Source organism: Carassius auratus, chromosome 3, assembly GCF_003368295.1.
Source record: "Carassius auratus strain Wakin chromosome 3, ASM336829v1, whole genome shotgun sequence".
Classification (NCBI taxonomy): domain Eukaryota; kingdom Metazoa; phylum Chordata; class Actinopteri; order Cypriniformes; family Cyprinidae; genus Carassius; species Carassius auratus.
This window is the reverse complement of record NC_039245.1, coordinates 18,067,780-18,095,011: the sequence shown is the minus strand read 5'-3', so window position 1 is coordinate 18,095,011 and position 27,232 is coordinate 18,067,780. Positions and strand designations below refer to the sequence as shown.

The following is a 27,232-nucleotide window of genomic DNA, read 5'->3' as shown; positions in this document are numbered from 1 at the left end:
TCTATTGAGGATAAGAGGAAAATATATAATTAAATGAATAATCAGACACAAAAAAAAGAGCGATAACAGTGTCTTCTAGTTAATGATTTGCAACTGTATCAAACAGTGGCAGCCCAGTCAAATTACACTGTCATTGTGAAAGAAAGGCAGAAAACAAAAGAAAAGACTAATGTATTTTTACAACTTTTTTTGCCTGGTGTACTTATTTAAAAAAAAAACTTCTGGATAGAAGCTGAAATTACAAAATTTTTTCAGCATACTTTTTGGGGAACGTCTTGGTTATGTATGTAACCCTCGTTCCCTGAAGGAGGGAACGGAGACGTTACGAATGGGATCTCGTCCGAGAGCCCAATCACCTTCGAGTGGTACAACCCTTACGAAAAATAACCATGGTTTTATTATAGTAAAACTGTAGTAACCCATGGTTTTTTGGCGTATTGACTGCCATTTGTAAAACCACAGATTTACTACAAATACCATGGTTAAACTATGGTTAATATAGCAAAACCATGGTTAATTTGTGTTTACCATGGTTTAACTACAGTAACCATGGTTTTTTGGTTTTATTTGTAGTAAAACCATGGTTAATTTTCGTAAGGGAAAAACGAGCCAATGGTACACAAAGTACATTGGTCTGTGGGATTTGCATCGCGAGCTCCGCCCCGCAAAGCGGGTATATAAGGAGCAACGCAAGCAACTCGCATTCAAGTCTTCGCTGAGGAGCCGAGCCAGTGACCCGGCTGTTCAGCGGAACAGCGATGTGGCAAGGGGACGTAACGTCTCCGCTCCCTCCTTCAGGGAACGAGGGTCATACGTAACCAAGACGTTCCCTTTCAGTCGGTCACGTTCGATGTTACAAATGGGGTCCCTTACAAAACGCCACATGGCTGTCTTCCAGCAACCCGTGTGAGTGATAGCACACTGTCGTGAGGCCAGCATGAATGAGGGCCTAAGCTCACACAGAATACACTGTGTAGCATATTCCAGCTGGACGTATGCTAGCAGGCTGCCTGCCCATGGGAGGACTTAAAGAAGGTAGGTATCTACCAAGTTGGTGATACATAAGAACTTGAGGTACCCAGCCCGCAGAGTGGAAGTTTTAACGACAGAGCTGACAAGGGGCTTGCCAAGGGAAAGCACATGCTGCGGAGAGACTTACTGTGGACATACACACGTGGGATTACCCAGAAAAGGGGAATCACAACACATGGAGGCACCTAGTCCCACACAGGGCTGACCAAGGGGCATGTACGCAAGTGTTGGACATCAACAGTACTGGAGGAACCCAGGGTTCTGACTGAGGAACTCACCTGAGGGGAATAGCGCACGCATCCAGTCCACGGAGTGGAATGGTGCAGCAAGCGGATTGACACCGAGCAGGTCCTTACTGGCCCGAAGAGGCAAGTACCTGGGAGGACACAGGCTCTACACAGAGATTATAAAATCTCGCGAATGTGTTAGGTGTCGCCCAGCCCGCAGCTTGACAGATGTCTGCTAGCGAGGTGCCATATGCCAGCGCCCAGGAGGAAGCTACGCTCCTAGTTGAGTGAGCTCTCACCCCTAGGGGGCATGGCAGGTCTTGAGCCTGATAAGCCAGGACAATAGCATCCACTATCCAGTGGGATAACCTCTGCTTGGAGACAGCCTTTCCCTTCTGCTGGCCCCAGTAACAGACAAAGAGCTGGTCTGAGGTCCTAAGGCACACAGTTCTGTCCATGTAGGTGCGGAGCGCACGTCCTTGACAGAGCAGCACCAGGGCTGGGTCTGCCTTCTCCAGGGGCAGCACTTGCAAGTTCACCACCTGATCCCTAAAAGGAGTTGTGGGAACTTTGGGCACGTACCCAGGCTGGGGTCTCAAGATAACGTGAGAGTTAGCCGGTCCGAATTTCAGGCACGCTTCGTCAACTGAAAATGCCTGCAGGTCCCCGACCCTCTTCACCGAGGCCAAAGCCGTCAGGAGCGCAGTTTTGAAAGATAAAAACTTTAGCTCTACTGAGAGCAAGGGTTCGAAGGAAACTCTGCGAGGTCCCAAGAAGGGACTTGTTGAGGGGGAGGCAGATTGAGCCTCCTTGCTCCTCTCAGGAACCTGATGATCAGATCGTGCATCCCCAGAGACTTACCTTTAACAGAGTCATGGTGAGCCGAAATGGTGGCCACATAGACCTTGAGGGTGGAAGGAGACAGCCTTCATTCCAACCCCTCCTGAAGAAAGGAAAGCACTGACCCAATCGGACATTTCCAGGGGTCACACCCAGTGACGAAGAGGTTCCACTTCAAAGCCTAGGCATGTCTGGGGGACATGGCTCTAGCTGAAGTGATGGTAGCTAACACCTGTGGTGGCAAGGTTCCTAAACCTTTCATGACCCGTCCAGAACCCACACATGTATGTTCAACAGATCGGGATGGGGGTGCCAGAGGGTGCCCTGTCTCTGAGAAAGAAGGTCCTTCCTCAGAGGAATTGGCCAGGGAGGGACCAGATGCCTGTGCTCGCACAACCGCTCTCGAGAGTGAGCTAGGATCAGCCAGTCATCGAGGTAGTTGAGGATACGGACACCTTGTTCCCTGAGAGGAGCCATGGCTCCCTCCACAACCTTCGTAAAGATGCCGGGAGACAGGGCTAACCCGAATGGGAGAACCTTGTACTGATATGCCTGCCCCTCGAAAGCAAACCGAAGAAACGGTCTGTGTCGAGGAAGAATGGAGACATGAAAGTACGCGTCCTTCGGGTCGATCGCTGCAAACCAATCCATCAGACGAATGCATTCGAAAATGCGCTTGGGCTTTAGCATCTTGAACGGGAGTATGTGCAGAGCTCTGTTCAAGGCACGCAAGTCCAGAATTGGCCGTAACCCACCTGTCTTCTTGGGTACTATGAAGTAAGGGCTGTAAAAGCCGGACTTCATGTCGGCTGGAGGGACCGGCTCTTTCGCGCCCTTTGCGAGTAGGGTCGCTACTTCCGCATGCATGACAGGGGCATCTTTGCCCACCATCGTCGCGTGGACACCCCGAAACCTGGGGGGACTCCTGGCGAACTTAATCGCGTAGCCGAGCCTGAGCATCCGGATGAGCCAGCGGGAAGGCCTGGGGAGCTCTAGCCAGGCTCCCGGAAACCGAACCAGCGGGGTCAAGGGGACTACAGGCGTACCCATGGTGGGGCAGCGTGTTGGAGCAGACAGCCCTTGCATGGGAGGCATAGCGTCCCTTAGCACGAGCAGAGTGCGTGCACTCGTCTGACTCCAAGTAGCAAAGACGCCGAGACGCCGAAACGCCGAGATGGTCATGTCCCCGTAATGAGAACATGAGCCATCCACGAATGCAGTCTCAGCGTGCTGGAAGCCCAGACACGTGACACAGCGATCGTGACCGTTACGAGGAGCGATGTATCGACCGCACCCAGAAACACACGGGCGAAATGACATCTTTTAAAAGACGCAAATCGGCCCATATCTCTTTTGTGAAAGGAATTTGCTCTTTCAGAGGTGTTGAAGCACTCAAGGGAATGCGAGTTTTGTACCACTCAAAGTTGACTGGGCTCTCGGGCGAGATCCCATTCGTAACGTCAAACATGACCGACTGAAAGGGAACACAAAGGGAGATTTTTTGTAGAATACCAAAGCTGCTCACTCAGGACATGCTTTTCAAAAAGCTAATATATATACAGTGTGTATATATATACACTTTATATTTTACTTTAAGTCAGACATGCTTATCATTGTTCTTTAAATACAAAAGTCAAGGTGTGAGCGGTGCGATCAGTAGATCTAGAACAGAGAAAATTGAGAAATAATTTTTCAGTGATTACATACAAGTCTTTCAAAACAATTTTCAATAATTCTTTTTCAATCAATTTTAAAAGGTGAGATAACTTTGTGGCCCCTTTAAGGAAATGCAACTGCTTGCAAATTTACAAGACACAAATGTGTATGTGAGGCCATAAAATTACAAGAACTGTGCGTTGATGCTTGCTTTGGTGTTCTCTCTGTCTTTCTCTCTCACTCAGATAACATTCTACATACATGCTAATATGATGAATAGCATACGTTTTTTCATCTCATACATCTATTTTGCAACCATCTCAAATGTAACCATCAGTAATTACTGTTATTTAACATTTTCAGTAAAAGTGGGAGATAATAGGCAAGAAATGTACAGTTTGCGCCATCATACTGACAATGTTCCTTTAGTCATTCAGCAATCCTGCAACTTAAATCACCCATCAGAGTCCTCATAAATAATTTTGTGTGTGTTAAGCTAAGTGTGTTAAACTTATAAGCAAATAATTTGCCACATATAACACAGAAAAGATATTACTACTTCATTGCTTCATTAATTGTTTTATTGTATGAAATTATATTTGATACAAAGTCATTGTGTATGTAATAAACTTGTGGGCTCCAGTGCTTGATTAAGTGTGGCCTTTTATGCTTAATAGACTAAACAGGGCAGTTTGGACCTGGATTGGCCCTTTTGAATCCTCTCATATAGGAGTGATTTTGTTTTGGTTCACCAAGGAATTGTTTTTCCAGTGTAGTCCATGAATCCACCGTGCTGCTGCTCAGTAAGGCTGCCAATAACACGCAGCATCCCTTCCACACTTTCTTTAGGTTCAAGTGGTGCCTAGTGGAAATAAAAACACCCATCTAGTTCATACTCATAACATGCAAAATAAAAACAATATAGCAGAAGCATTTTGAAAAATTATAAAATGGTGTAAATCAAAAGTACGGTGCGTAAAAATTGACCACATCTGCGGTTCTTTTGACATCAGTCCATATATGTCTAGGAATGAGGAGACCAGCTGCTGGAATTTTGGGAGATGTTCATGTATGACAATTCTAGCTGCTTAACACTCATTCTTTTTTATCATATTTTTTTTTATTTATTTCATAATGTGCCGAATGTTTTCAACTGGTGGTAGATCTGGACCGCAGGCAGGACTCTTGTACTATAAAGCCATGCTGTTGTAACAGAGGCAGCATGTGGTTTAGCATTATTTTACAAGGCATTCCCTCATAAAGACTTTATCTGGATGGAAGCATATGTTGCTCTAAAACCTGTATATGTACTTTTCATCATTGATGTTGACTTTTCTAATGTGGAAGCTGTCCATCCCATAGGAACTAATGCACCCCATACCATCGGAGATTAATGGTTTTGAAGTGTGCGGATAGCAAGCTCTCCTGCAGGATGCGGCATCCATGGTTTCTTAAAAAAAAAAAAAATCAAATTTCGATTAATCTGACCTGAGAACAGTTTTCCACTTTGCCTCAGTCCTTTTTAAATGAGCTTTGGCCCAGAGAAGATTGTGGAATTTTGAATCATGCTCAGATATGACTACTTCTTTGCATGACAAAGCTTTAAGCTGGATTTCTGGATGGCATGGTAAACTGCGTTCACTGATAATGATTTCTGCAAGTGTGTCTGAGCCCATGCAGTAATTTCCATTACAAAATGCCATTTTTAAAGCAGTGCCACCTGAGGGCCCAAAGATCAAGGCATCCAATAATAATTTTCACCATTTTCACTTGCACGTAGGGATTTCAGCAGATTATTTTGATGATATAATGTACTGTAGACAATGGGATATTCAAAGTCTGCACAATTTTACATTATTCTGAAATAGTTCTACAAATTGTAAATGTAGTTATTGCAGATTGGCGAACCTCTTCCAATATATAAGATTATTTTTTTTTATACCCAATCATGTTACTGACCTGTTGTCAATTAACCTAATTTGCTGCAAATAATTTACCCTGCTGTTTCCTTACTTATTAACTGTATTGTCCTTAAAATGCCATTTTTGTTTATGTAGACAACAGTATACATGCACATACAGCAGCAACACATTAAAACACACATTTATAATAAGTCATTTAAAAACATGCTTGCACAGGTACAAAGGAATTCTTGTATCTGTTAGATTTGCACAAAGGGAGATTAAATCTACCAGAAGGAAGCAGTTGGAATTCATTACACAATGGATGGGTGACATCAAAAGAGACTAACTGGCCCTTTTTAGTCACCTTATATTCATACATTTGTGTTCAGTACAGTTCTTAATTTAGTCCCCACTATCTTACTGCACATTTTAACTGTGCTGTTCAACTTACCCCTGTTTTTTACATTCAAATTGCCATAGCAACAAATACTATAAATGTAAAATGTAAAATTCAATAAAACAAGTATAAAACATCTTAAAAGAAACATCCAAATAAAAAGTTCAAAGTGAAAATTCATCCTCAGAAATTGCATACGTTGGAGAGCTTTCCCTCTGATCTTGATAGTGTTTACCTTAAATTTTAATTTATCATCAAACACAGTGCCTAAATATTTGTACTCCTCAAACACTTCTACCTGATGTCCCTTAATAAAGTCAGGCAACACAGGCACAAAGTTCTTTTTACGGGAGTCAATGAACATTTCTTTTGTTTTAGACGCATTAATGTTTAACCCTGCGGCCTCTTATGAGGACGTTATATTTCGGGGAATTTCTCTGAGACTGTACATGCCACAGTTTTAAGACTGGATGTCTTTTCAGAGATACTAAATGATTGGATGTTTGACCATGTCCACTCCCTCTCCTTGGTCTTCAAAAATGTCTGAAATTAATTTAGTGACGTATCATATTAGTGAAATATGATAATATTTAGTAATCACTAAAATCTGTCAATCTTTTTAATTGTCAAAATAAGACTTTCTGTTATGAAACAGGATGTTGATTTCATATATGTCCTCATAGAGTATGTACAAACTGCATCGGATCAAGTGCTGACTGTGTTATTGCTGAAATTCCCTCCCTATTTTTTCATAAGATTTCATAACCAGGGAAGTGCCTGCAACAGGCCTATAATCATTGAAAGAAATATGAATACTTTTTTCACAATTGGCACTACTATGGAATCTTACCAAAGACGAGTGACTTTACAAAGTTGCATTTCCCCTTTAGTAACACTTACTTTTTCAACCTTTTAGTGCACACGTCACAATTTCTTTTGAGACGTTTTGCGGTCACCAAATTCAAAATTACCTTATCTGTTCTTTCAGATGGTGCATTTCCTCAGTTTAAACAGTTGACATGTTTTCTATATTATATTTTGAGTCTATATTATATTCTGAGTGCCAGCACTTAACCAACTAATACTAGCACTTTTCCTTATTTTCTTGTCTTTCATAAATAAACCTGGCTATGCGTTCTGTACTAGACTAACTGAGACTTGTCATGGCACTTGTATACTGTTGTTGTTCTCTTGTTGACCTGACTGCTTCTATTGTTCTCATTTGTAAGTCATTTTGGATAAAAGCGTCTGCTAAATGATTAAATGTAAATGTAAAATATGGGTTTATGTGGTTTGCAAATCATTGCATTCTGCTTTTTTTTTTTCTTGGACACCATACATGAAACTTTAAACTATTGTTGGCACTAAAAGTTTCAGAGTCTTCAAAAATCCAAGCATTTGTAAGCTCAGTTTGAAAATCCTTTTGACATGTTTCCAACATTTGTGCTCAAAATAAAACAAAACGGACTAATAAATCTACACCCACTTTTTCTCCACCCAGTTCAGTCTTCACCCATCCTGGATGAAGGGCCATGCAGAGGATCTCATCCGCCTTTAACTCCTCAGCAGCTAACACAGTCAGCATGTTAAAACCTGCCTGATACGTAACCATAAACAGTAAAGTTATTTAATCGACTCATGCCATCAATACATCATGCAGGGCAATAAAGAGGATCCAGTTTAACTAGTCCCAAAGCAGGACTGTGGTGTACCTTGCTCACGCAATATGGCAACACTGGGAATTGTTTAAATAAAGAAGGCATTGTGCTGATGGATCCCCCCACAGTGGAGACGTTGATGACTGCTGCTTTACTGCAGGACATGCCTGGTGTCCCGCTGGCTTTGGCAGCCTTTTTTAGATATGGTAGGTACTCCTGCAAAAAAAGGAGAGAGAATTACAATAACTCTGAATTAGAATTTTATTTCATAAAGTAGGATTAAAGGAATCGCTCACTCTCTGGCCAGTCAAGATGATTATTTCTTACTCTGAAAAAATTTGGAGGAATTTAGCATTCCATCACTTGTTAGCGAAAAACTGTGAATTTAAAATACACAAATCCATTATTACTATGTTTTTTTAACTTCAAACCATTTCTCCGACTACAATTTCTCTCTAATTTTGCATAATATTGCTTTTTCATGTCTGAATCAGGAGAGAAATATGGACAGATCAAGCAGTACAAATCAGTCCACATCAGTTCTAAAGAAATACGTTGGTGGATCGTGAAGTGAGATGACAAAAGGAGATTAACTTTTTCACTAGAAGTGTTATAAGGATAATGGACTCGTATGGTTAATCTTGTCCAGAAGCAGGTTTAAAACTTATAATGCCTTAATGATGGATTTGTTTCTTACAAATATGTAGCTTTTCTCTTCACAAGAAATGTATACTGATGGACTGGAGTCTCTGTGGATTATTGTGATGTTTTTATCAGCTGTTTGGATTCTCATTCTGATGGCACCAATTCACTGCAGAGGATCCATTGGTGAGCAAGCCATGTCAGTTCCTCCAGAACTGTTTCAACAAAGAAACAAACTCATCTACATCTTGGATATCTTAAATTTACAATTTTGGGTGAAATATTCCTTTATTTTATTGTCAGCATGAACTCTGCAGCATATTTTATTTTATTACACCAAATAATTTTTATAGATGACTAGTCATCTAGAAAAGTAGGCAACTGATTGCCAGGTCAATGTTTTGGTCCATTATTAGTCGACACAGACTTGTGACTAGTCAGGGAAACCTGCGCAATAACAAACTACCAAGCACCAAAGTGGTAGCTCAGTTAAACTATGGTGCAGTGGTGTTTTAATACAATCAGATTAAGAAACCATGAGCTGGTTTAAGATTTTATTTTGGTACAATGTCATGAACCTTGCAGACATCCAGTGACTGGTTCTTCCCCAAAAGAACTTATTTTAATAGTCTAGTCACAAACTTTTATCCCAGCACTATATAAGTTAAGCCCCAGCCTAGATGTCTGGAGCCAGAACGTCACGGCACCAACATGCTTAATAAAAAATGTTTTAAGACAAAGTGTTGTTTCAGAACTATCAAAAAGGCTTTTTTTAAATTACCTGAATGATTAATAAGGGTCCTATCACGTTGGTGCTGAAGGTGTTTTTCATGCTCTCAACACTGCTGGTCTGAATGGTGCCCCTTGCCAAGATTCCAGCATTATTCACAAGCAGGTTCAAACCGTTGTTTCCCAGTAGAGACCCCACTTTCTCGGCAGACTCTTTGATACTGCATGGATCATCAGCATCTAAAAGTAATAGAACAAATAGCAGTTAATAATATATCTCAATAATAATATAGTCTTAAAATAAATCAATTACATCTGCATCGTTTCTAATTAAACTTTTAAATTCACATTTACCAAGACGTATGATGGTGATCACACTTGGATGCTTTTTCGCCAGTTCTCTCAATGCCTTAAGAAAGATAATAAACATTAAACAAGATAAATTAGAGTTTCTCCAGGTGTTTCAATTTGGTTTTTTATTATTTATAACTCACCTCAGACTTCGGTCCATCTGGATTACGACAGGTAGCAAAAATGTGACGTTTTGGACAAGAATCCTCCAAGAGTTGCTTAACAGTTTCTAATCCCAAGCCCCGGTTGGCTCCGGTGATCAAGATATTGCATGCTTTCACTGCTGCCATGTTCTGTCAGTCTGCCTTTCTTTTCTATGTGCAACGAAGTGAACGTTTAGCCCCTATAATATTATGTAATGTGTATGTTGCGTCATGCTTCCATTGAAGCAGAAAGAAAGATCGCAACACCTGTTGTGTAATATTCAGTTCCTGTGAAAAACTGTTCCAATGAGTGGAGTAAACATGAGTATTCCCGTCTTGTCAAACGAATGGAACTCTACTTGTCATAGTAACATTTAATGAATGCAAAATGTATACAGTATAATCAACAACTGGATTGTTATGTTTTTATATACTAACTTTAATGAATCTCAGAAGATGTTAATCTCAAGAGGAGTTGGCAGAACAGAGTTTGGCTGACCAAAAATGTTTGGGAATCCCTGTCCAAAAATGTTGAAGAACACAAATGGTTTCATTGTACAATATGTATAGACTTGAAAAATGTCAAAAACACTTTTAAATAAGATTTTCAAATGTTAAGCATGATTGACACAACGCTGTGGATCATGACATTTTGGATACCTTCACACACCATTCCTAAACATATGATGTGAAAGTAGGTTGTTTCTTTAGTGCAACATATGGTCAAACAACAGACACATTTTAAAGGGACAGTTCATTCAAAAGTAAAAATTGACCCACTCTCATGTTGTTTCAAGGTTGCATGACTCATTATTCTCTAGAATACACTTCGAGAAATAATGACAGAGTTGTCATTTTTGGGTGCACTCATACATTTAATCTATTAGAGCTTGGAGATTGGTGATTCCCAAATAGGTGAATGTGGAAAGATTTTTACGTTTTTTTGTTTGTTTAATATATAAATAAAAAGCTTACAAATATGAATAATAAAAGAAAGAAAAAAGAAAATGTGTGACATATTTGCACATTAAATGCACATTTACTCATAAGACATTAATAATTCTATATTATATCCAGTATAATATGAAGAAGAAGAAAAAAAGAACACGATACTCTGACCAGCTTTGCTTATATACATTTTATTAGGCCACAGATGTGTTTGTAGAGGTTTATTTCAAGCATTGCTGTAGTCACCAATGATAACTAGGTAGACTATTAATTAAATTATTCAAACAAACATTTGTTTCACAAATGAAATGAAAAGTTTAGGTCATCGAAGAGTAAAATCTAAATTAGCCTGGGTCGGCACAGGTTATTGGCTTGTTTGCTCTGCTGTGTGTCTGTAATCAATCAGGCAGAACAGCTCAGATATTTATCATAAAACAAAAACTATGCATTTTTTGACACTGTTGCAGTTAATTCTTCACATTAAAACTTCTTTATCTTTTCAAATAGTGTGCACTCTTCAACTCTCTTTAAAGAGATATTCTTTTATAAATGTTAAGAGTTAACTACACCTTCCAATAACGGCTCATTCTAACACGCCCCCACATGTCTATGTCACAATGTGGGAAGATTTGCATAAAGCTGCTCAATTGTTTACAATGTGTAAACACATTGCATTACACCAAATACACAAAATAATGGTATTTTTAGCAAAGTCATATGACCTCTTTAATGGATTAATATTTTCGTTCCATTCATTTGGAACTCGTATCAAGGACATGCCCACAATATGAGAACTAATGAATATTAATTTAACTCCACCCACTGAAACAGTTTTTCACAGGAAGTGAATAATTCACAACACCCCAAACTTTAGCACCACACAGTTCACTTTAATCATTTCCCATCACTAGGCTCCTTTAGGCACTTTCGCACAGAAGGGACCTTTTCATAGTTCCTAGAATTTATTGAAAAAAATAAAAAAATAAAATAATAATAATATTCAATGCTTACTTCGTTACATCCAGCGCACTAGACAAATACAATGTTACTCACATTTCGAGAACAAAAAAGCAACCTCGGCATGCAATTACAGACCTTCCGACCCTTGAGTTCTCTCCAGCGCTGGAAAACTGATTTGATATTTATACTACTTCCTGCCTTATGCCGTCTTTCGTTCCACAGACGTTTTCCTCTTTTGTTTTTTTATCTGCCATCTTTATCTTTCTGTTGCTTGACTCGGCTAATGTCTGTCCTGTGCACTGAATGCTTTCTCGTCCACCTCATGAGTAGACACGCCCCTTCCTGCTGATTGGCTTCAAGTTTTGCCACTTGGCCCGAATCAGTTTTATAAAGCATTTTGAAAAATATTTTACCCTACCTTTAACATTTATGCAATTTAATTTAAGATACAAGTCTTGTGGGTCTAAAATATAAATGACTGTAAAATCCACAGCTGTCAATCAGAAATATGCAGCTAACCTAGATAATGCTACAATGTTTTGTTGTTTTGTCCACCACAACCAACTACCATTAAACAATGAATATTTTATTTGTGTAAAGGTAAAGTGTGGGTAACAAATTGCTGCTTTTTGCTGATTCTGTTGATATTTTCTCTGCATTACTGTCATTTCAGAGAATAATGCAATGCAGAATATTCTCTAAATGACTAGGCTATGCGGCTGTTCATGTCTGGATGTGTCAAGAACAAACAAGGCTTAACTCATGCACATTCAGTAGATACATTTATATGGATAGTTTTTGCTACCAATGGAATGAATTATTTCTAATTGGTGAATCCGAATGTAGTGTTTACATGAACGGTAATTAAAGTGATGGGGTTCATATGCGTACTTGTTTACATGTCACAAGTGGATTTACTCTTTTGACGAGCACTCTGCATGAATATAAAGAGTTTACTGGCTGTTGTTGCATACTGTTTATTTATCACACTTTATCTACTTCAGTTACTAATTAGGCAACAACCAGCACATGAACTGTTGTGCTGCTTACTTTATAAAACAGTAAATGTGCCCCTTCCCGCACCCAAAACCAGTCGGCTGTGGATGACAGTCTTAAAGAGCCAGTAAGATGAAAATTCTAAGCTTCCTATCACTGTTTATAAGTCCTGTACATTAGGTTTAAATCCATCCAAGGTTAAAAAACATTGTCATTTTGTCAAAATATCATTTTAAAATTACCTCAATTCTCAGAGATCCCCAAACGGTTCGCGCTAAGCTGTTCAAAAGATTCAGTTTCCTTAAACCCCACCTTTGGTTGCATACTGTGTTCTGATTGGTCAACTGACATAGTTTTGATTGGTTGTTCCGCACACAACTTCACGGTAAACAATGCGTTAGCATCTGTTTGGGGTGAATTATGTCTTATTCCTCTTACCGCGAAGCAAACAGTAAAATAAAAAACTTGAACAGTCTCGCTGCTTTTTCTTCTGTGTGGGTGTATTCAAGCTGCGCGCTTCAGCTTGAATCTGAATAGCGTGTTCAGCGCGGGGGCGTGGTCACATTGGATATAACGAAGGGAGATATGAAAAACAGACATCGCGTTGTTTTCATATGGATTACTTTATCACAGAATATCGGTTTTCGGCAGCACTTGTTTAGTTTTAAAGGAGACATGTCAAGCTTTCTATAGATATCTCTCTCATGTCTCTTCGTTGAGTATTCAAGGAGTTGCACTTCATTTTAATGACGTGTTTGTAAATGAAGATCAGCGCAGACAGGCTGCAGACAGCACACATACTGATAAGACGATCGGGAGAAAACAAACACATAATTATATAATCATACTTACAGGTTGTGATTCGGAGATGCTTGTTGGTCTAAATAAAGTTCGTAATGAACCCTCTTTTATGGCCATACGCTTTGAAAATCCCGCCTTGTACTCACCGAGATTAGAAAAGCAGTCATCAGTGAAATGTTGTGAACACAACAAAAGGGATTTGTTGTACTGCTCTGGTATTGTGGTAAAAATGAATTTTAGCCATTGGTTCTTCTGATCTTCATTCTTTAGCAGTGAAAATAAAACAAACTTGCCTTTACAATTAAAAACACACTGTCTCCTCGACATGATGCTCTCACACCAACCAGAGCATCTGTGTGTGTGTGGGGGGTGGGGCAGGTCAGAGTTCAGTTTCTCCCAAGACGGTAGCCGGAGATTATTATGCAAAGTGTTCCTAGTGACGTACATAGAGATGGGCAAAAGATTTGAAATCTATAACGACTCGTTTCAGCGATTCAGAGTTGACTCCTTTAGAAGCCAATAACTTTATAAATCGTGTACTTTTTAGTTTAATTACTTTGCACATTGTTTACACTGATAGACAGCTACATCATACACTGTAATACAGGTAATTTTTGATTTCCCATCTGTGTGGCTCTTTAAACATAATGACTGGCGGGACATTGTGATGCTCCACTTCACAGATGCTGGGTGAAAGGGGAGTTTTACAATGGAAGGACACTCATTTATGACACTTTGTTCACCAGTAAGAACAGTTTGTTCTATGTGTCATACATCATTGCTCTATTTTTACATCACTGCACATGCACAGTACTTTCCAGTTTTGGTTTTCAATCCGATCAAAGGGTTACATATTCTCTCGCTCTGATTACAAAAGAAATAAACCAACACTTCAATCCGATTGACTTGGTTACATGTGACATTATTCTGATTGTGGTTCTAGTCCTATTACGATTGGAGTAGTAGTGTCCTTGTAAACGCAGCTGACAGTCTGACTCATAGAAACCATGAGGAACAGCAGTACTGTTAGTACTTATTTCTATTCATATTTCCCAGACTTATATATATATAAACATTTATGGCAGAGTGGCCCATGTTAACAAATAATTCCAGTCTCTAACTCCTCCTTAGATAAAAGACTTTTTCTCATATTTTCTCAGCCAACTTTATGAGTTGCAGCCTAGGATGCTTTTTTACACACACAGAGAGAGAGATCAGGCTTTGTTTTATAATTTTTTTTTTTAATTAATAGGTTAAGGAATGCTAAAATTATAATTTTGTCTAACTTTAAAAGGGTCATCAGATGCCCATTTTCCACAAGTTAATATGATTCTTTAGGGTCTTAATAAAAAAGTCTGTAACATAGTTTGGTTAAAATTTCTCAGTCTTAGTGTAAATAACACCCTTTTTACCCTGTTAAAAACAGCTATTTTCAAAGCAAGCGTTTTATAGCATTTCCCTTTAAATGCAAATGAGCTCTGCTGACCCCGCCTCCATCTTCAGAGCCCCTGAGGGACTGTTTACTTTAGCTGCATTCATTGTGAATCTTGTTAATTAGCATATTATTAGTAAAGGCTATTTGCAAAGATTCATTAAAAAACCTTAACTCACTTCTTCTGTTGGAGAAGCTGGATTACGAGTGATTTGCGCGAACATAAAAGGTTTTAGGTAGATCTGGGGTGCATTACAATCAGAAACAAACATTATCCACTGCATCTTGTTGTTGACTGACTCTGGTTGGTGTTGTACCAAGCTGACCTTTTCTTTCACAGCCGCTGCCTTTTCTGTCTTAAGGAAATACTTTCAGTGAAATATTAGCTGCCATTTTCACGATTTAAACAAAGGTCTATCATTAGAAACTGTATTGAAAGTAAGCAACAGATCATTCACTCATGCACATTAGGTCCATTAGCAGTTACAGTGGCCTATATGTGTGCTTTTAGCTCGAGTTTAGGCAAAAAATGAGTTTAGGCAATCAGGTATGGCTGTATTTCAACTTGTATGAATGCTTATGAAACATCCACAAACTTCTGCAACCCTCTGCTTTATAATGTAGGCTGCCAGTGTGATGCCAAACAACACTTCACCTGGTCCTCTTCTGTTTTTATTAGAAACGAAAGTGTTGCCATGTCCAGAATAAAACTACTTTTATACTGCTGTCTACACCTACTCCTTACAGAAAACCTTCTGTATTTTTATATATATATTTGTAAAAACTGTATGAAAAAATTGTAAGGTCCTCACAAGGTCATCATACCATCACTTCCTGGAGAGCCACTGTCCTGCAGCGTTTTAACTCCAACCCTATTTAGATGCAAATAAACCATCTAATCAGCATCTTCAGAAACTTCCATGCAGGTATTTTGGAACTGGTTGGAACTAAACTCTGCAGGATAGTTTGACACAGAGCTTGACATGTGTCAACAGCCTTTTCACCTGTAGATCTGTGAACTGCAACACATCAAAACATGACTTTCATTTAAAACTATGTCATTGTCTACTGAAACAGGAAATCTGTGAGAATAATGGAATGTGTTTTACGTGTACTGTTTGCACTTTAATTATGATGAGTCATGCCCTATGTTTACCAAAATGTGAGTTAAAGAGAACAGCATGTGAGATGGTCAGATTCACAAGGTGCATTCAACTCCAAAAATATCCCTATTAATGTGGTCTAGAAAACCACATTACACATTTTTGGAAAAGGGTGTATGGTGAGATGTTTTGCTCTGCGTACTTGGTAACCTTTTGGTGAACTCACACAGGGAAGCATGAGAGACATGTCATCAGTTTGGTTGATTTTATTATGCTCCTGTGTTTGAATGGCACTGAATCAAGGCAAAAGTGCTTAATCAACACAGGGCAGCAGGACGGTACAATCTCGCTCACTCCTGTACTTTATGGCAGGACGAACAAATCCTTGGTCTATACATGCATGTTCTTGAGCATGCATGCCAGCAACAGGATAGTATACTGACAAAGACAAAAACAGCCTTGGAAAAGGCATAAACATCTCAATAAAAGGGAGAAGAAAACAAAGAAACCCACAAACCCATAGCTGAACAGATGATCTTATCAAAGCAAACATCTAACAGAGACTTAAGCCATTTCACAGAAAGAATTCAATTTCTTTCAAAGACGATGACTTCAAAATGTTACTGAAGACACAGAAAGGGCTTGTTCCTAAAGCCTCCTCTGGGAATAACCAACAGATGTTGTGGTAAAACAATGAGAAATATTGTGGATCGTTCATTTGGCCATGTAATAAGCTCCTTTTTGGCAGCTTGCAAAGCAATATGCAAGTCCAGAGAGAGTTTGGGAAATGAGAACGGTAGAAAACGTGCACAAAATGTACAAGCACCGGTGATCTGATACGGCTTGATGAATCCCAGGGTCCTCAGAGCGGCTGACATACAATGAATGTACATGTCACAGAGCAACAGAGAACAAACCCCGTCCACGAACATTTGGCAGCGTGTTCCTTTGGCGGTCCAAGTCAAAATTGGCAGTGCTGGCTAATTAAGGTACATTCACATGCACAGAGACTGATACAAGTTACATCATAAATGCACTTACGTGGCTTCGGCTGTCTGGCATCAAAAATAATTTGATGCATAAATCAAATGTAAATGAGTTTTTCAAAGGTCCATGCATTGGAAAGTCCTTTAGTAAGAAAATAAGGATTGGATTACACTGTAAAAAGTGATTTGTTGCTTAAATATACAAAAGTTTGGAACCCATTTGCATTTATGTAATTTAAAACGAATCCAGTATTTTCTTTGGAGAACTTTATGTAAATTTTATTTAAAATCCTTGACTTAATGTAAGATCCAATAGATATTGTTAGTTTTGTATACTCTTGACAAATTAAAAAGTGTAGACAACAAATATTTGATAGTCGCAACTCTTCTAGTATTTTAAAACTTGCAGTTATTTTAATGTTCCCTGTTTTCTAACCAGTCGCCTTGTCTTTACATTTTCATCTTACTGTGTATCTAAAGGAAACATTTGATCATTCTACTGTATGTGTTTTTCCTGGGAATCAAACCCTTGAGCGTTTCTTGACCAACAGAAACACTCATTTTGGTGTAGAATGTGTTGAAAGAATTACTTAGAAATGATAGATGACTCATGCCTTAACAGATGGCAGTTTCATCTTGGTTTGTACAGACTCTTTTGTTTTATACACTGTCACAGGCAGGTTTTGTCTTTTACATTAGATAAGATCATTTAAGATACATTAGATAAATTTAAACATTCCACCACCTGTTATTTAAAGGATCATACTTGAATCAAACAAGCCATGTAAATGTTGTTTAGTTATGATCATAGACATAGAAGTTAGCGTAGACGTTTTTAGACTCTATTGTGCGACTGGAGCAAAGCACAAGGGTGAAAGAAATGACTGAAAGTATAATAAGCAGGTATTCGTAATACTGTTTTCTTTTCTTTTCTTTTTTTTTTTAAAGCATTTTCTTGAGAGATTCTTCAATCTTCAAATCATTATTAATTTAGGTGAAAAACATGTCCATGTCAAGAAAAATTAATTATTTATGTATAAAGAATGAAGCCTACTTTTAAGACCATTATGATTGTTACATAATCATTACAATTACCATATTTTGTGGAATCAAAGTTGCATTTCTTTTCATGTGAAACATGCTGTGAATTGAATTCCAAAGGAGGGAAATAGATTTAATTGTCATGAAAATAGATACTCTTAAAAATAAAGGTGCTTCACGATGCCATAGAAGAACCTTTTTGTCTAAATGGTTCCATAAAGAACCTTTAACATCTGAAGAACCTCTCTGTATCACAAAAGGTTCTTTGTGGCAAAAGAAGGTTCTTCACATTATAAAAAGTTTAGAAAGAGATGCTTCTTTAATGAACCTTTGACTGAATGGTTCTCTGGGGAACCAAAAATAGTTCTTCTATGGAACCTTTTGAAGCACCTTTATTTTTAAGAGTCTATCATAGTTCAAAACAGTCTTAAAAAGGCTTCATTTAGTTTATGCAAATCATAATTCTATACTCTCTATAGTTTCAGTGAAATGCATCCATTAGTTGATTGAATGAAAGCATAAAAATCCTGTTCTCTCAACAATTTCAGTTGCACTGACTATTTGATTGAAGGCAACTAAAAGCTAGATCACTTTTTACAGTGTAGATTCAGCTCACGGTCACTTCTGCAGAGGTATTCCTCTCTTTCTCTCTCTCTCTCTCTCAGCCGTACACACACAAGTATGTCCCATCTTCTCGTGCTGGTGGCCTGTGGTGATTGTGTTCATAGATGAGTGCTGTCCTGTGTCTCAAATCTGGCCCTGCTGTCCTGTGCCTCTGCTGGCCCTGCGCTGGGCTTGCGACCGCCCGCCTGGTTAGGCACTGGTGACAGAAGGTCTGGTCTGATCAGATACCTGCAGGAATAACAGCAGAACACTATCCTCCAATGTGCATAGAATACATGCACACACAAATATTGAGTAAAATACTCATTTTTTATTATTCATGTGTGAATGATGTCTTAAAAAGCGATCTAGTGATGTCATCGTACTCACACGACATCATGGAGCTCCAGGTGTGTGTCAGGGGAAGGGTTGATAAGAATATAAGACAGTCTGTTGCCTTGGTCCGTCATCCCATCTCATATAAGGAGAGAAGGAGAAGAAGAAGCCTCTTATGCTCAGAAAAACGACATTTATTTGATAAAAAAAAGAGCCTACCGTAATATTGTGAAATTATTATATATTTTTAAAATGAAATTTATGTCATTTAAATAAGATTTGATGCTTAAGAAACATTTCTTATGTTGAAAACAGTTGGGCTGCATACATTTTTTTTTCATCTTCTTTAAGGTTATAAATCTCTTTGCTGTCACTTCTGATCCATTTCATGCACCCTTGCAGAATAAAAGCAATAATTTATAAACAAAACTGGCTGAATATTGTATTCCTTGTGTTCTCTATTGAAAAGTGTGGAAAACATGTCTTGATTATTTTCCGATTACAACATTTTTCATTATTCATTGACTAAACCTGGTTATAACACTATTTTAAATACATACTAGATATTAGATATGCAACATTATACTTTTAGAGACAGTGTATCACCCGGCGGTGTGCACACTCACTAAATCCAGATGGCGAGAGCCCCAGATGTTTCATGCGTGTGCGGACCAAAGCGTTGAGCTCCTGTCTCTCGGAGCGGCGGAACAGGTTCAGTCTCTGCTGGCTGATGCGCTCGGCTGCACTACCCACTCCCTTGGCCCCGCTGGAGCCCCGCCCACCTTTACGACTCAACCGCCGCGCCCACTGCATGCTCTTCCTCCTCAGGAGCGGGTGGTCCATGGCCTGTGATGATGAGGAGGAGGAGGGAGGCTCGGACGACGTGGAGTTACGGTGAAGACCGGAGCGGCAGAGCAGAGGCTCGCGGGGTTCACGCGTATCCTCGTAGTCCTCCACCGTGATGGACACCTGAGACTGAGTCAAGCCACACGGTGGACTCATTCCTCCACCGAAACGCTACAATGACAACAAAATGACAGAAAGATGCACAAGCAGGTACCTCTGAGACGGGCAGTTTATGCGCTTCAGTGCGGTAGATGCCGATGGGAATGTCTCCTGTCGACGAGCACAGCTTCTGGTAGAGACGACCATAACTGCGGATCCACAAGTCCTCCTCTGTGATCTTCATCTACAAGGAACATCAAGGCAATATCATCATCAGTTTCCTCCATTTTATTATGACAGTCCAGATCCAGTCTCATTATGGATTGAGTGATTGCACTCACAGCACACAGGAAGCCAGATCCAGGCATGGAGTCGAGACCTAGCAGCAGTCTGGTGATGGAGATCATGTAGTCCTTCACAAAGGACTGCAACACACACAAAAGATGAAACCATTCATTCAGTGGACATTTCAGGGTAGACTTCGTATTTAATAGATGTGAAAGAAAGGCATGTGAGGAACAGTGTTCAATAGCTTTTGTTGAGTATAAGTGATGAGAATGGTAAGGAATTTAATTAACGTTCATGATTACATTTCCTTAATGATTTGAGGAGGCATCTCTTCAGATCGAATCAAACCTATTGAGGCTCATTAGTTTGAGACAGAACTGTAAGAATTTTTAACTCATTTGAGAAGCAGCTCGCAGGAGTACATTTGCAGTTGGATTTCATTACATTGATGCATTGGGTTTGTATTATTTCCTGACGTCTTTCTCTCTCATCATGCAAATTTTAGACCATGCCCCATCGCAGTTAAAACATCAATTCTTTAGCTGTGGTGTTGTCAGAGCATTTTTTAGGACTGTGTTTCAGCCATATCAAGGTCAAGATCTGTTAATGAAACTAAATAAAGAGAAGAAACACATATAGTCTATGGTACTCCCCATATAGTCTATGGTAATACTGTAGTTGAATCATGCGTGGTCACCTGCATTATAGTTACCTGATAGAGCAGAGTGTCTAACATACTGACACTAAACACCTTCCCAGCTGCAAACGGTAATCTGAACATAAACACCAGGTTCGATCCTCTCTCTCTCTCTTTCTACAGCACAAATGGAGATGAGATATCAATTATTTTAGACTCATTCTGAAAACATGAAGGCGGTTTGTATTGTATTGTATTCGGGTCTCACCTTTTCCAGTTTGGAGAGAGCTAGAGAATAGTGGTCTTTCACTTTGAACTGCATGAAGCGCATGTTGGCCGGGTGGGTGAGTTCAGTTATGATACTGAGAGCTGGAAAGAGCCTTTGAGAAACAGTGAGGAGAGGGTGTCAAGTCCCCAAATGCCTCAAGCTGAATGACAAACATGTGGAAGGACCTACCTGAAGAGCGTCTGAACATTAACAATGGTCTTGGCATCAGCCATGTAATCCTCCTCAGCGATCATGGAGCTCTCTTTGTCCACCACAACCATGGTGTCAGCAAACGTCACGCCACAACGCAGAAGACTATCCAAACTGCACACACAAGTGTTGAGGGGTCAGTAAAACAGACAGAGGGACTTAAACTACAGGAAACAGAACTGAAACAAACATTGAAATAATGAACAAAAAGTTTATATTTTGATAATACTTCATGCCTGTTCAGATACTATGTAAAGGTATTTATAATGGGGAAAAAAATATGACTGTTTTCAAAATGGTTTCCTTTCCTTAACACTTTTTCTTAAGGCCCTGTTAATAACACTTGTTGCATTTTGGTTGATCGGATCACAAGTAGACGAGTGAGACTCATTCCCGTTTATACCAGCCGTTGTAATCTGTCTCTTTTTTCCGCTTTCGACCACTTTCCTCATTTCTTTTATGGGCTCTATGGGCTGGTGAATACTTTGGCCTTTTCTGACCTTTTGATCTAACATTGTGAAATAAGCTTGCCCAACTGACTTATTAAAACAAATGAAGACAACAGACAACGATATGAAGATTAGCAGCTTTCAATCTGCTCTGAAGCAGTCTGGTCAAAAGTGTATTATACCACCTCTAGAAAGTGTGGACAAACTCAAAAGCAGACAAAATCTAAAATTTCAGACCCTGTTTACAGCTGTTTTTTAGCATTGTCCACTTGTTTGCTGTGAAAGTGACATGACATACAGCATACTACATAAGCAACGAGAACGATTCAGCCTGGCGGTGGAAAACAGCTTTGGAATTAGTTGCTTTTTGCCAGTTGTTTTCTTTTAAACAACTGTAGCACAGGATTAGTATTTCTTTTTGGAAGTGATTGATTGTAGCCCTCATTGATCAGAGCTTATACACCTCAGTTTTTGTAAAAAACAAAAAACAAAACATAATTTGTGGATAATTTTGGCAATATTCACTTAAAACCAAGGTGCAGATCTGTGAGGCCTAAGATGAGTCAGTTTTAGTCCAATGTGAATACATTCACAGTCACACTATACATTCAATACATTCATACTACTGTACATAGAACATACTTTTTATACAGTCACAAAGTGAGTACTAACAAAGTATCTTTAAGACAAGTTACGTGACTCGCCAGCCATCTTTGAAACACCTCACCTCTCTCCTATCTCTTTGTATGGGGAAACATCAATTTCTTCAAAACTTCTAACAAAGCTTACATTCAATTTCATATTTGACATCACCAAAGAAATCTGACAACAACTGTGTCATAAATGTTGTTTCTTTTGCTTAAATAGCATTATAAAAAGCTGACTTTACAGATTAGCAATTGGCTCTTTTATTCAGAAGGCAGTGATTCCTGCCATTGAGTGGCCATATTTTGAGCGTTGCATTTTTCAAAAAAATACGAGTTACACTTCTTGGGTATTCTATAGTCTTTGGTACTAATTCAAAAGGATTGCCTACTCAGAAAGTATTTGATTCTATAGTTTTGTTTCTGAATGAATGATTTAATGACTTACTCATGAAGACACTTGTGACCACCACCTACTGATGAAACCTGCACAACGTGTCAAAAACCCTCACTAAAGTACCGACTGACTGTCTGTCTGGAACAAACCAAGACAATGGATTGAGAGAGTAAAAATCTCCTAGTGCTGTTGGACTGCACTCAAACTCATTCATCAGAACTAAATGTTGTATTATACACACGTGAATCTCTTTATATGTACAAAGCTTCCCTTACTTGTCGATGGAGCCCACTGTGTAGAAGACCATAGGAAACCAGCAGATGGCTTCCAGGAAGTCTGTCTCAGGTCTAGCAAACAGCACAGAAAGAGATGTTGAGAATCTGAGGTGATGCCTTGACAAAAACATGCTAAATTAATTAGCAAGGTCTAAGTTGTCTCTTTCAAAGTATTTAAAGAGACTGACCCAATGTCTATAAAAATCACACCACTTCGCCCTTCTTCAGGGCAACTAACTAATGCAATCCAGTCTGTAGCTGCTCCCCAGTGTACATCCAATCAGGAAAAAAACAAGTTGACTCAGAGTTTTATTACATTTGATTGCATTTTATGACAATAAATCTCATATAAATTTTCTGTTACAGGAGAAACAATGATTATGTGTTATAATAAATACAAAAACAAAGGATTGATGATGCCTAAAGGCTTATCTTTTTCTTAATGTTTCTGTTTTTAGGACACTCACACGTTCTCCAGTAGTAAAACGATGGGGTTGAGCTCCTTCCTGGGCCGGTAATACGCCCGCAGCGGAACGATGAAGTTATAGAGGCCGTTTCCAGCGCTTTCTGCGGACACGATAATCAGTTTGTTTTTAAAGCCGTATGAGCGAGCGTCCTCGTAGGGCATATGATGACAAGCCTGAAAAGATAGAAGATCTGCTGTTAGGATGCTGGGCTGTGAGGGGTGTAGCTGGTAAGCTTCTGTGCAATACATATAAAATATTTGGAGAGAGGCAGACATTCACCTTATCCAGGCGCAGACAGCAAAATGGCATTTTCTCCTGCAGGAGGTGGCAGAGGGCAGGAGAGCTGCCGATGTATGGAGAGTTTAGCGGATAGCCTTTGACCCACCTGTGAGAAATACAAGAATAAACAGCTGTCCCAGACAAACATCTACACTCATCAATCCGAAGTTTGGGGTCAGTACAATGTTTTATGTTTTTGAGAGACGTCTCTTATGCTCACCAAGGCTGCATTTATTTTAAATACACTATAAATAATAAATTGGAAAATATTATTAGAATTTCAAATAACTATTTTCTAGTTTGATATGTTTGAAAATGTGATTTATTCTTGTGATGCAAAGCTAAATTTTCTGCATCATTACTCCAGTCTTCAGTGTCACATGATCCTTCAGAAATCATTCTGATATGCAGATTTGCTTCACATTTCTCTTTAGTATCAATTTTGAATTGATTTGTTTCTCCATGATTCTTTATTGAATAAAAAGTTCAAAAGGACAGCATAAATTTTAAAGAGAACACTTTTTTAATTTTTTCTTTACTCAACTAACAGTATATCTGTGTTTACTGTATTTTGGTCTGGTCAAATAAGTTCAGCCTTGGTGACTGACTCCAAACTGTAGTGTATCTGCAGTATAATCAATACGTTCAACCTTTGAAATGAGTATTTTTGAAATACCCATGACTGTTGTATAATCAAATAAAGTCATATTAATATATTAATATATATTATAAATAATATATTATATTAAACTATAAATAAAACAAACTGTGGTTTGTCACACTTCGTTCATTTCCTGTCTGGTGTGCCAAAATAATCTGCAAAGTAGACCGGACTTTATGCAAATAGTCGAACTTTTGGCTTCATTAGACTATTTTGACCTAGACCAGGATCACATTTATGTGGTCTAGAGACCAAGACCTGGTCCTGCGTGATCTAAGACTCACTCGCAGTGTGCTCCCCACCACTGGCCTTTCTGCTCTCCCCCCTCTTCCTCCTTTCCCTCCTCTCCTCCCTCGTCCTCTGATTGGTCTCCAAGCAGGTCAAAGTTAGGGCTGTGCACCCCATCGACCACCTCCAGGACGGGGGCGATGCTGTGTCTGCTCTCTTCCCCTGAGCCACTCATGGCGGGCAGTGCTAGTGTGTTACAGCCGCCCACTTCTGTCCTGGAGCCACTCCTGCTCACAGTCCCACTGCCCAGAGGCGGCGGGCCCGAGCCTTCTGGACTGCTGTCACTGGAGTCCTGCAGGTCTATGGCTACCGTGCCTGTTAGAGGACCAAAGACATTTGTGAGTCGGAGGAAATCAAAACCTGACTTTATTAACCTTCTTTAGGCACTTTTATTGTACATTATTAATAAGCACAGAATTATATTAAAAATATATATCTTCTTAATATTTCATGAACATCTAATAACTTTCCGATGAGGATGGAGGTTTATGGTAAGGGGGTGTGGTTGAAAAAATGGTGTAAATTAACAGATCGGCTTCAACCGTTTATAGCACTTTCAATCAAACCTCTGAAGTCCAAGATACAACCGAACTGACTTCCAGTGCTTTTCTCTAGATGGTGATGTTGCACTAAAATGGGACATTTTGTTAGCATAGAAACCCTAGTGAAATTATGCAGTGAATTTAACAACCATTGTTCTCTTTTTCTGTCTACATCCATTTCACATTCACAGCAAAGAACAAGAGTTTTTGAATTCTACTGTGTTCTGCTCATCCGGAGCTACATTTATTAAACTATTCGATCATCATGAATAATTCGATCCTTAGTCAGCACAGAATTATTGAAAAGAAAGTGTTCATACAATGAAAATGATTCCCTGATCACAATTAATTATGATAACCATGGTCACTCTCAATAAGAATAGAACTACATACATATTGCACATTAATAATAATAATAATAATAATAATAAATGACTTGGGACTTAAAACATTTTTAAAAGATTAAAAAAATTATTCTCAAACCTTAAAGGAATTTTATTGTATGTTTTATTGTTATTTAAACATTTGTTGTATGATTTCAGATTCAGTGTGAATGAATTAATTCTTAAATTCACAAATGAAACCGAAGTAGTGACAGATATTTTATTCCGTATTATGGCATATGGAAAAAAAATTAGGGTGGGAACTGGTTCAGTCCATTTGTTGCTGACTGGATGAAGGCAGATATAAATATGAGCTTGCAGTTGATTGTAAGAAAGTGGAGGAGTTTAAGCTGACAAAATAGATAGGATGAATTTCCATTTCATGCTGACTTTAAGAAAAACAGTTAATTAAACTGTTCTTCGCAATAATACGTATGACAATTTATCTTCAGGCGAAAGTTTATGCTTGAAATGAAAATGTGAGTTTACAGACTAACCCATGCTGGCTATAATACTGTGCACTGGTAGCCGGGTGAGGCCATGATAGATTGTCTGTGGAACCCCTCTGGAGTCGCCCCCGTGGCCCCTCACTGGCCCTCTGTGGCCCCTAACAAAGGCTGAGTTCTCCTCCTTGGAGATGTTGATGTAGAAACAGGTGTCGGAGGCTCCCATGATGTGGCAGGGTCCGGGGTTCATGAGGATGTTGGATGTGTCCATCCTGCGCACCCCGATCAGACACACGCCGTATCTGCCACAACAGTTAACAGTGTGTGTGTTTACTGGCATGACAACATAGTGATTGACTGCATCTTTAGCCAGACTTACTTCTTATGTGCGTGAAAGGAGGCAAAAGTGAAACTCTTTCCCTGATATTCTCCAAAAAACTTGCTCTCTTCCAGCCGGATGTGGTGGACCTCATTGGCTGCACACCGTCGGTATGTGCGCTGCCATTGGTCGACGGAGCCAGCACTGCCTTCCCTAGACAGAGAAGGGAATTAAAATGTTTTCCTAAAGAATTAAGGGATAGTTTTATCGAAACCTAAGAGGTTTCTGTCTCTTCATTGAAAGTCTATAACAACAGAACTTTGAAGCTTCAAAAGGTTTATCAAGAGCTTGTTAAAGTAATCAATATGAATCAAGCAGTTCAATCCAAGTCTTCTAAGAAACACAGTTGCTTTATATGACCAATGCACATACATAGAGCACATCAAATACAGTAAAAGGAAGCCAAAATGATTAGTTTAGCATTGACTTGGACTTTTTTAAGTGTTAATATTTTTGTGTAACAGAAAATGAAACCTTAAAATGAAGTCTAGCCTTTGCTAATTTTCCAAATTTTTACCCCCTCATTTTCCTCACCTAAATATAAAAATGCATGTACTCTCATGTCTGGAAAAGAGCAGCTTGGAAATTATTCCAAATTTGTGCTCCACAAAATAAAGGAAATATGAAGGTGAGTAATTGATGACAAAATGTAATATTTTGGGGAAACTATTTCTTTGACATGTCCTTCAAATGTATCCACAACTTGCAGTTCAACTTGGGAAAACGCTCTATCTTACAGATGGGCAAAACAAATGAAAAACACTTGATGTGTCTTTGACATCCCTGCGGATGGCTGGGAAGATGAAGGGGAGGTGAGAACCAGAGGGTGTGGGGGAGTGTTAAGATGGAGGAGGTGAAGAAACAGGGATGCATGACACAGAGTTAAATT

The 27,232-nt window shown here is 39.2% G+C and overlaps 2 protein-coding genes across 5 annotated transcripts in view; both read right to left on the bottom strand.

Annotated features, from left to right (window-relative positions):
* Positions 1-4,318: 4,318 nt before the first annotated feature.
* On the bottom strand, positions 4,319-9,832 carry LOC113049208 (C-factor-like). 3 transcript variants are annotated; one of them, XM_026211376.1, is made up of 7 exons: positions 9,580-9,832; positions 9,440-9,494; positions 9,138-9,325; positions 7,769-7,930; positions 7,543-7,653; positions 5,137-5,205; positions 4,488-4,617 (listed from the first exon to the last, which is right to left on the bottom strand). In XM_026211376.1, the coding sequence occupies exons 1-6, from the start codon at positions 9,724-9,726 to the stop codon at positions 5,146-5,148; spliced, it is 723 nt and encodes a 240-aa protein (XP_026067161.1). In that variant the 5' UTR covers positions 9,727-9,832; the 3' UTR covers positions 4,488-4,617; positions 5,137-5,145. The 3 variants fall into 3 exon arrangements, 2 of the variants coding, with proteins under 2 accessions (XP_026067149.1, XP_026067161.1); XR_003276587.1 differs by having other exon boundaries at positions 4,496-4,617; positions 5,067-5,205; XM_026211364.1 differs by lacking the exon at positions 5,137-5,205 and having other exon boundaries at positions 4,319-4,617; positions 9,580-9,830.
* A 6,247-nt stretch (positions 9,833-16,079) lies between these two features.
* LOC113049196 (potassium channel subfamily T member 2-like) overlaps positions 16,080-27,232 on the bottom strand; it is a 58,057-nt gene continuing 46,904 nt past the window's right edge. Inside the window, exons 17-30 of one of the 2 annotated variants that reach the window (XM_026211343.1) lie at positions 26,344-26,496; positions 26,016-26,266; positions 24,590-24,908; positions 23,645-23,750; positions 23,366-23,538; positions 22,899-22,970; positions 21,113-21,247; positions 20,924-21,035; positions 20,731-20,832; positions 20,072-20,155; positions 19,846-19,974; positions 19,412-19,760; positions 18,840-18,924; positions 16,080-18,698 (exon numbers count right to left, since the gene is read on the bottom strand). In XM_026211343.1, the coding sequence (XP_026067128.1) occupies positions 18,569-18,698; positions 18,840-18,924; positions 19,412-19,760; positions 19,846-19,974; positions 20,072-20,155; positions 20,731-20,832; positions 20,924-21,035; positions 21,113-21,247; positions 22,899-22,970; positions 23,366-23,538; positions 23,645-23,750; positions 24,590-24,908; positions 26,016-26,266; positions 26,344-26,496 (2,200 nt within the window). In that variant the 3' untranslated portion in view covers positions 16,080-18,568. The remainder of the gene's footprint in view (positions 18,699-18,839; positions 18,925-19,411; positions 19,761-19,845; positions 19,975-20,071; positions 20,156-20,730; positions 20,833-20,923; positions 21,036-21,112; positions 21,248-22,898; positions 22,971-23,365; positions 23,539-23,644; positions 23,751-24,589; positions 24,909-26,015; positions 26,267-26,343; positions 26,497-27,232) is intronic. The other variant, XM_026211350.1, reaches the window with a different exon arrangement.

Bases quoted from the DNA above. Each gene is read 5' to 3' on its own strand.
- LOC113049208 (XM_026211364.1), bottom strand. From the start codon at position 9,726: ATGGCAGCAGTGAAAGCATGCAATATCTTGATCACCGGAGCCAACCGG. The intron at 9,495-9,579 runs GTGAGTTATAAA...ATCTTTCTTAAG, and splicing joins CAGATGGACCGAAGTCTGAG to GCATTGAGAGAACTGGCGAA. The intron at 4,618-7,542 runs GTGGGTGTAGAT...TATTTCCACTAG, and splicing joins CTGAACTGGGTGGAGAAAAA to GCACCACTTGAACCTAAAGA.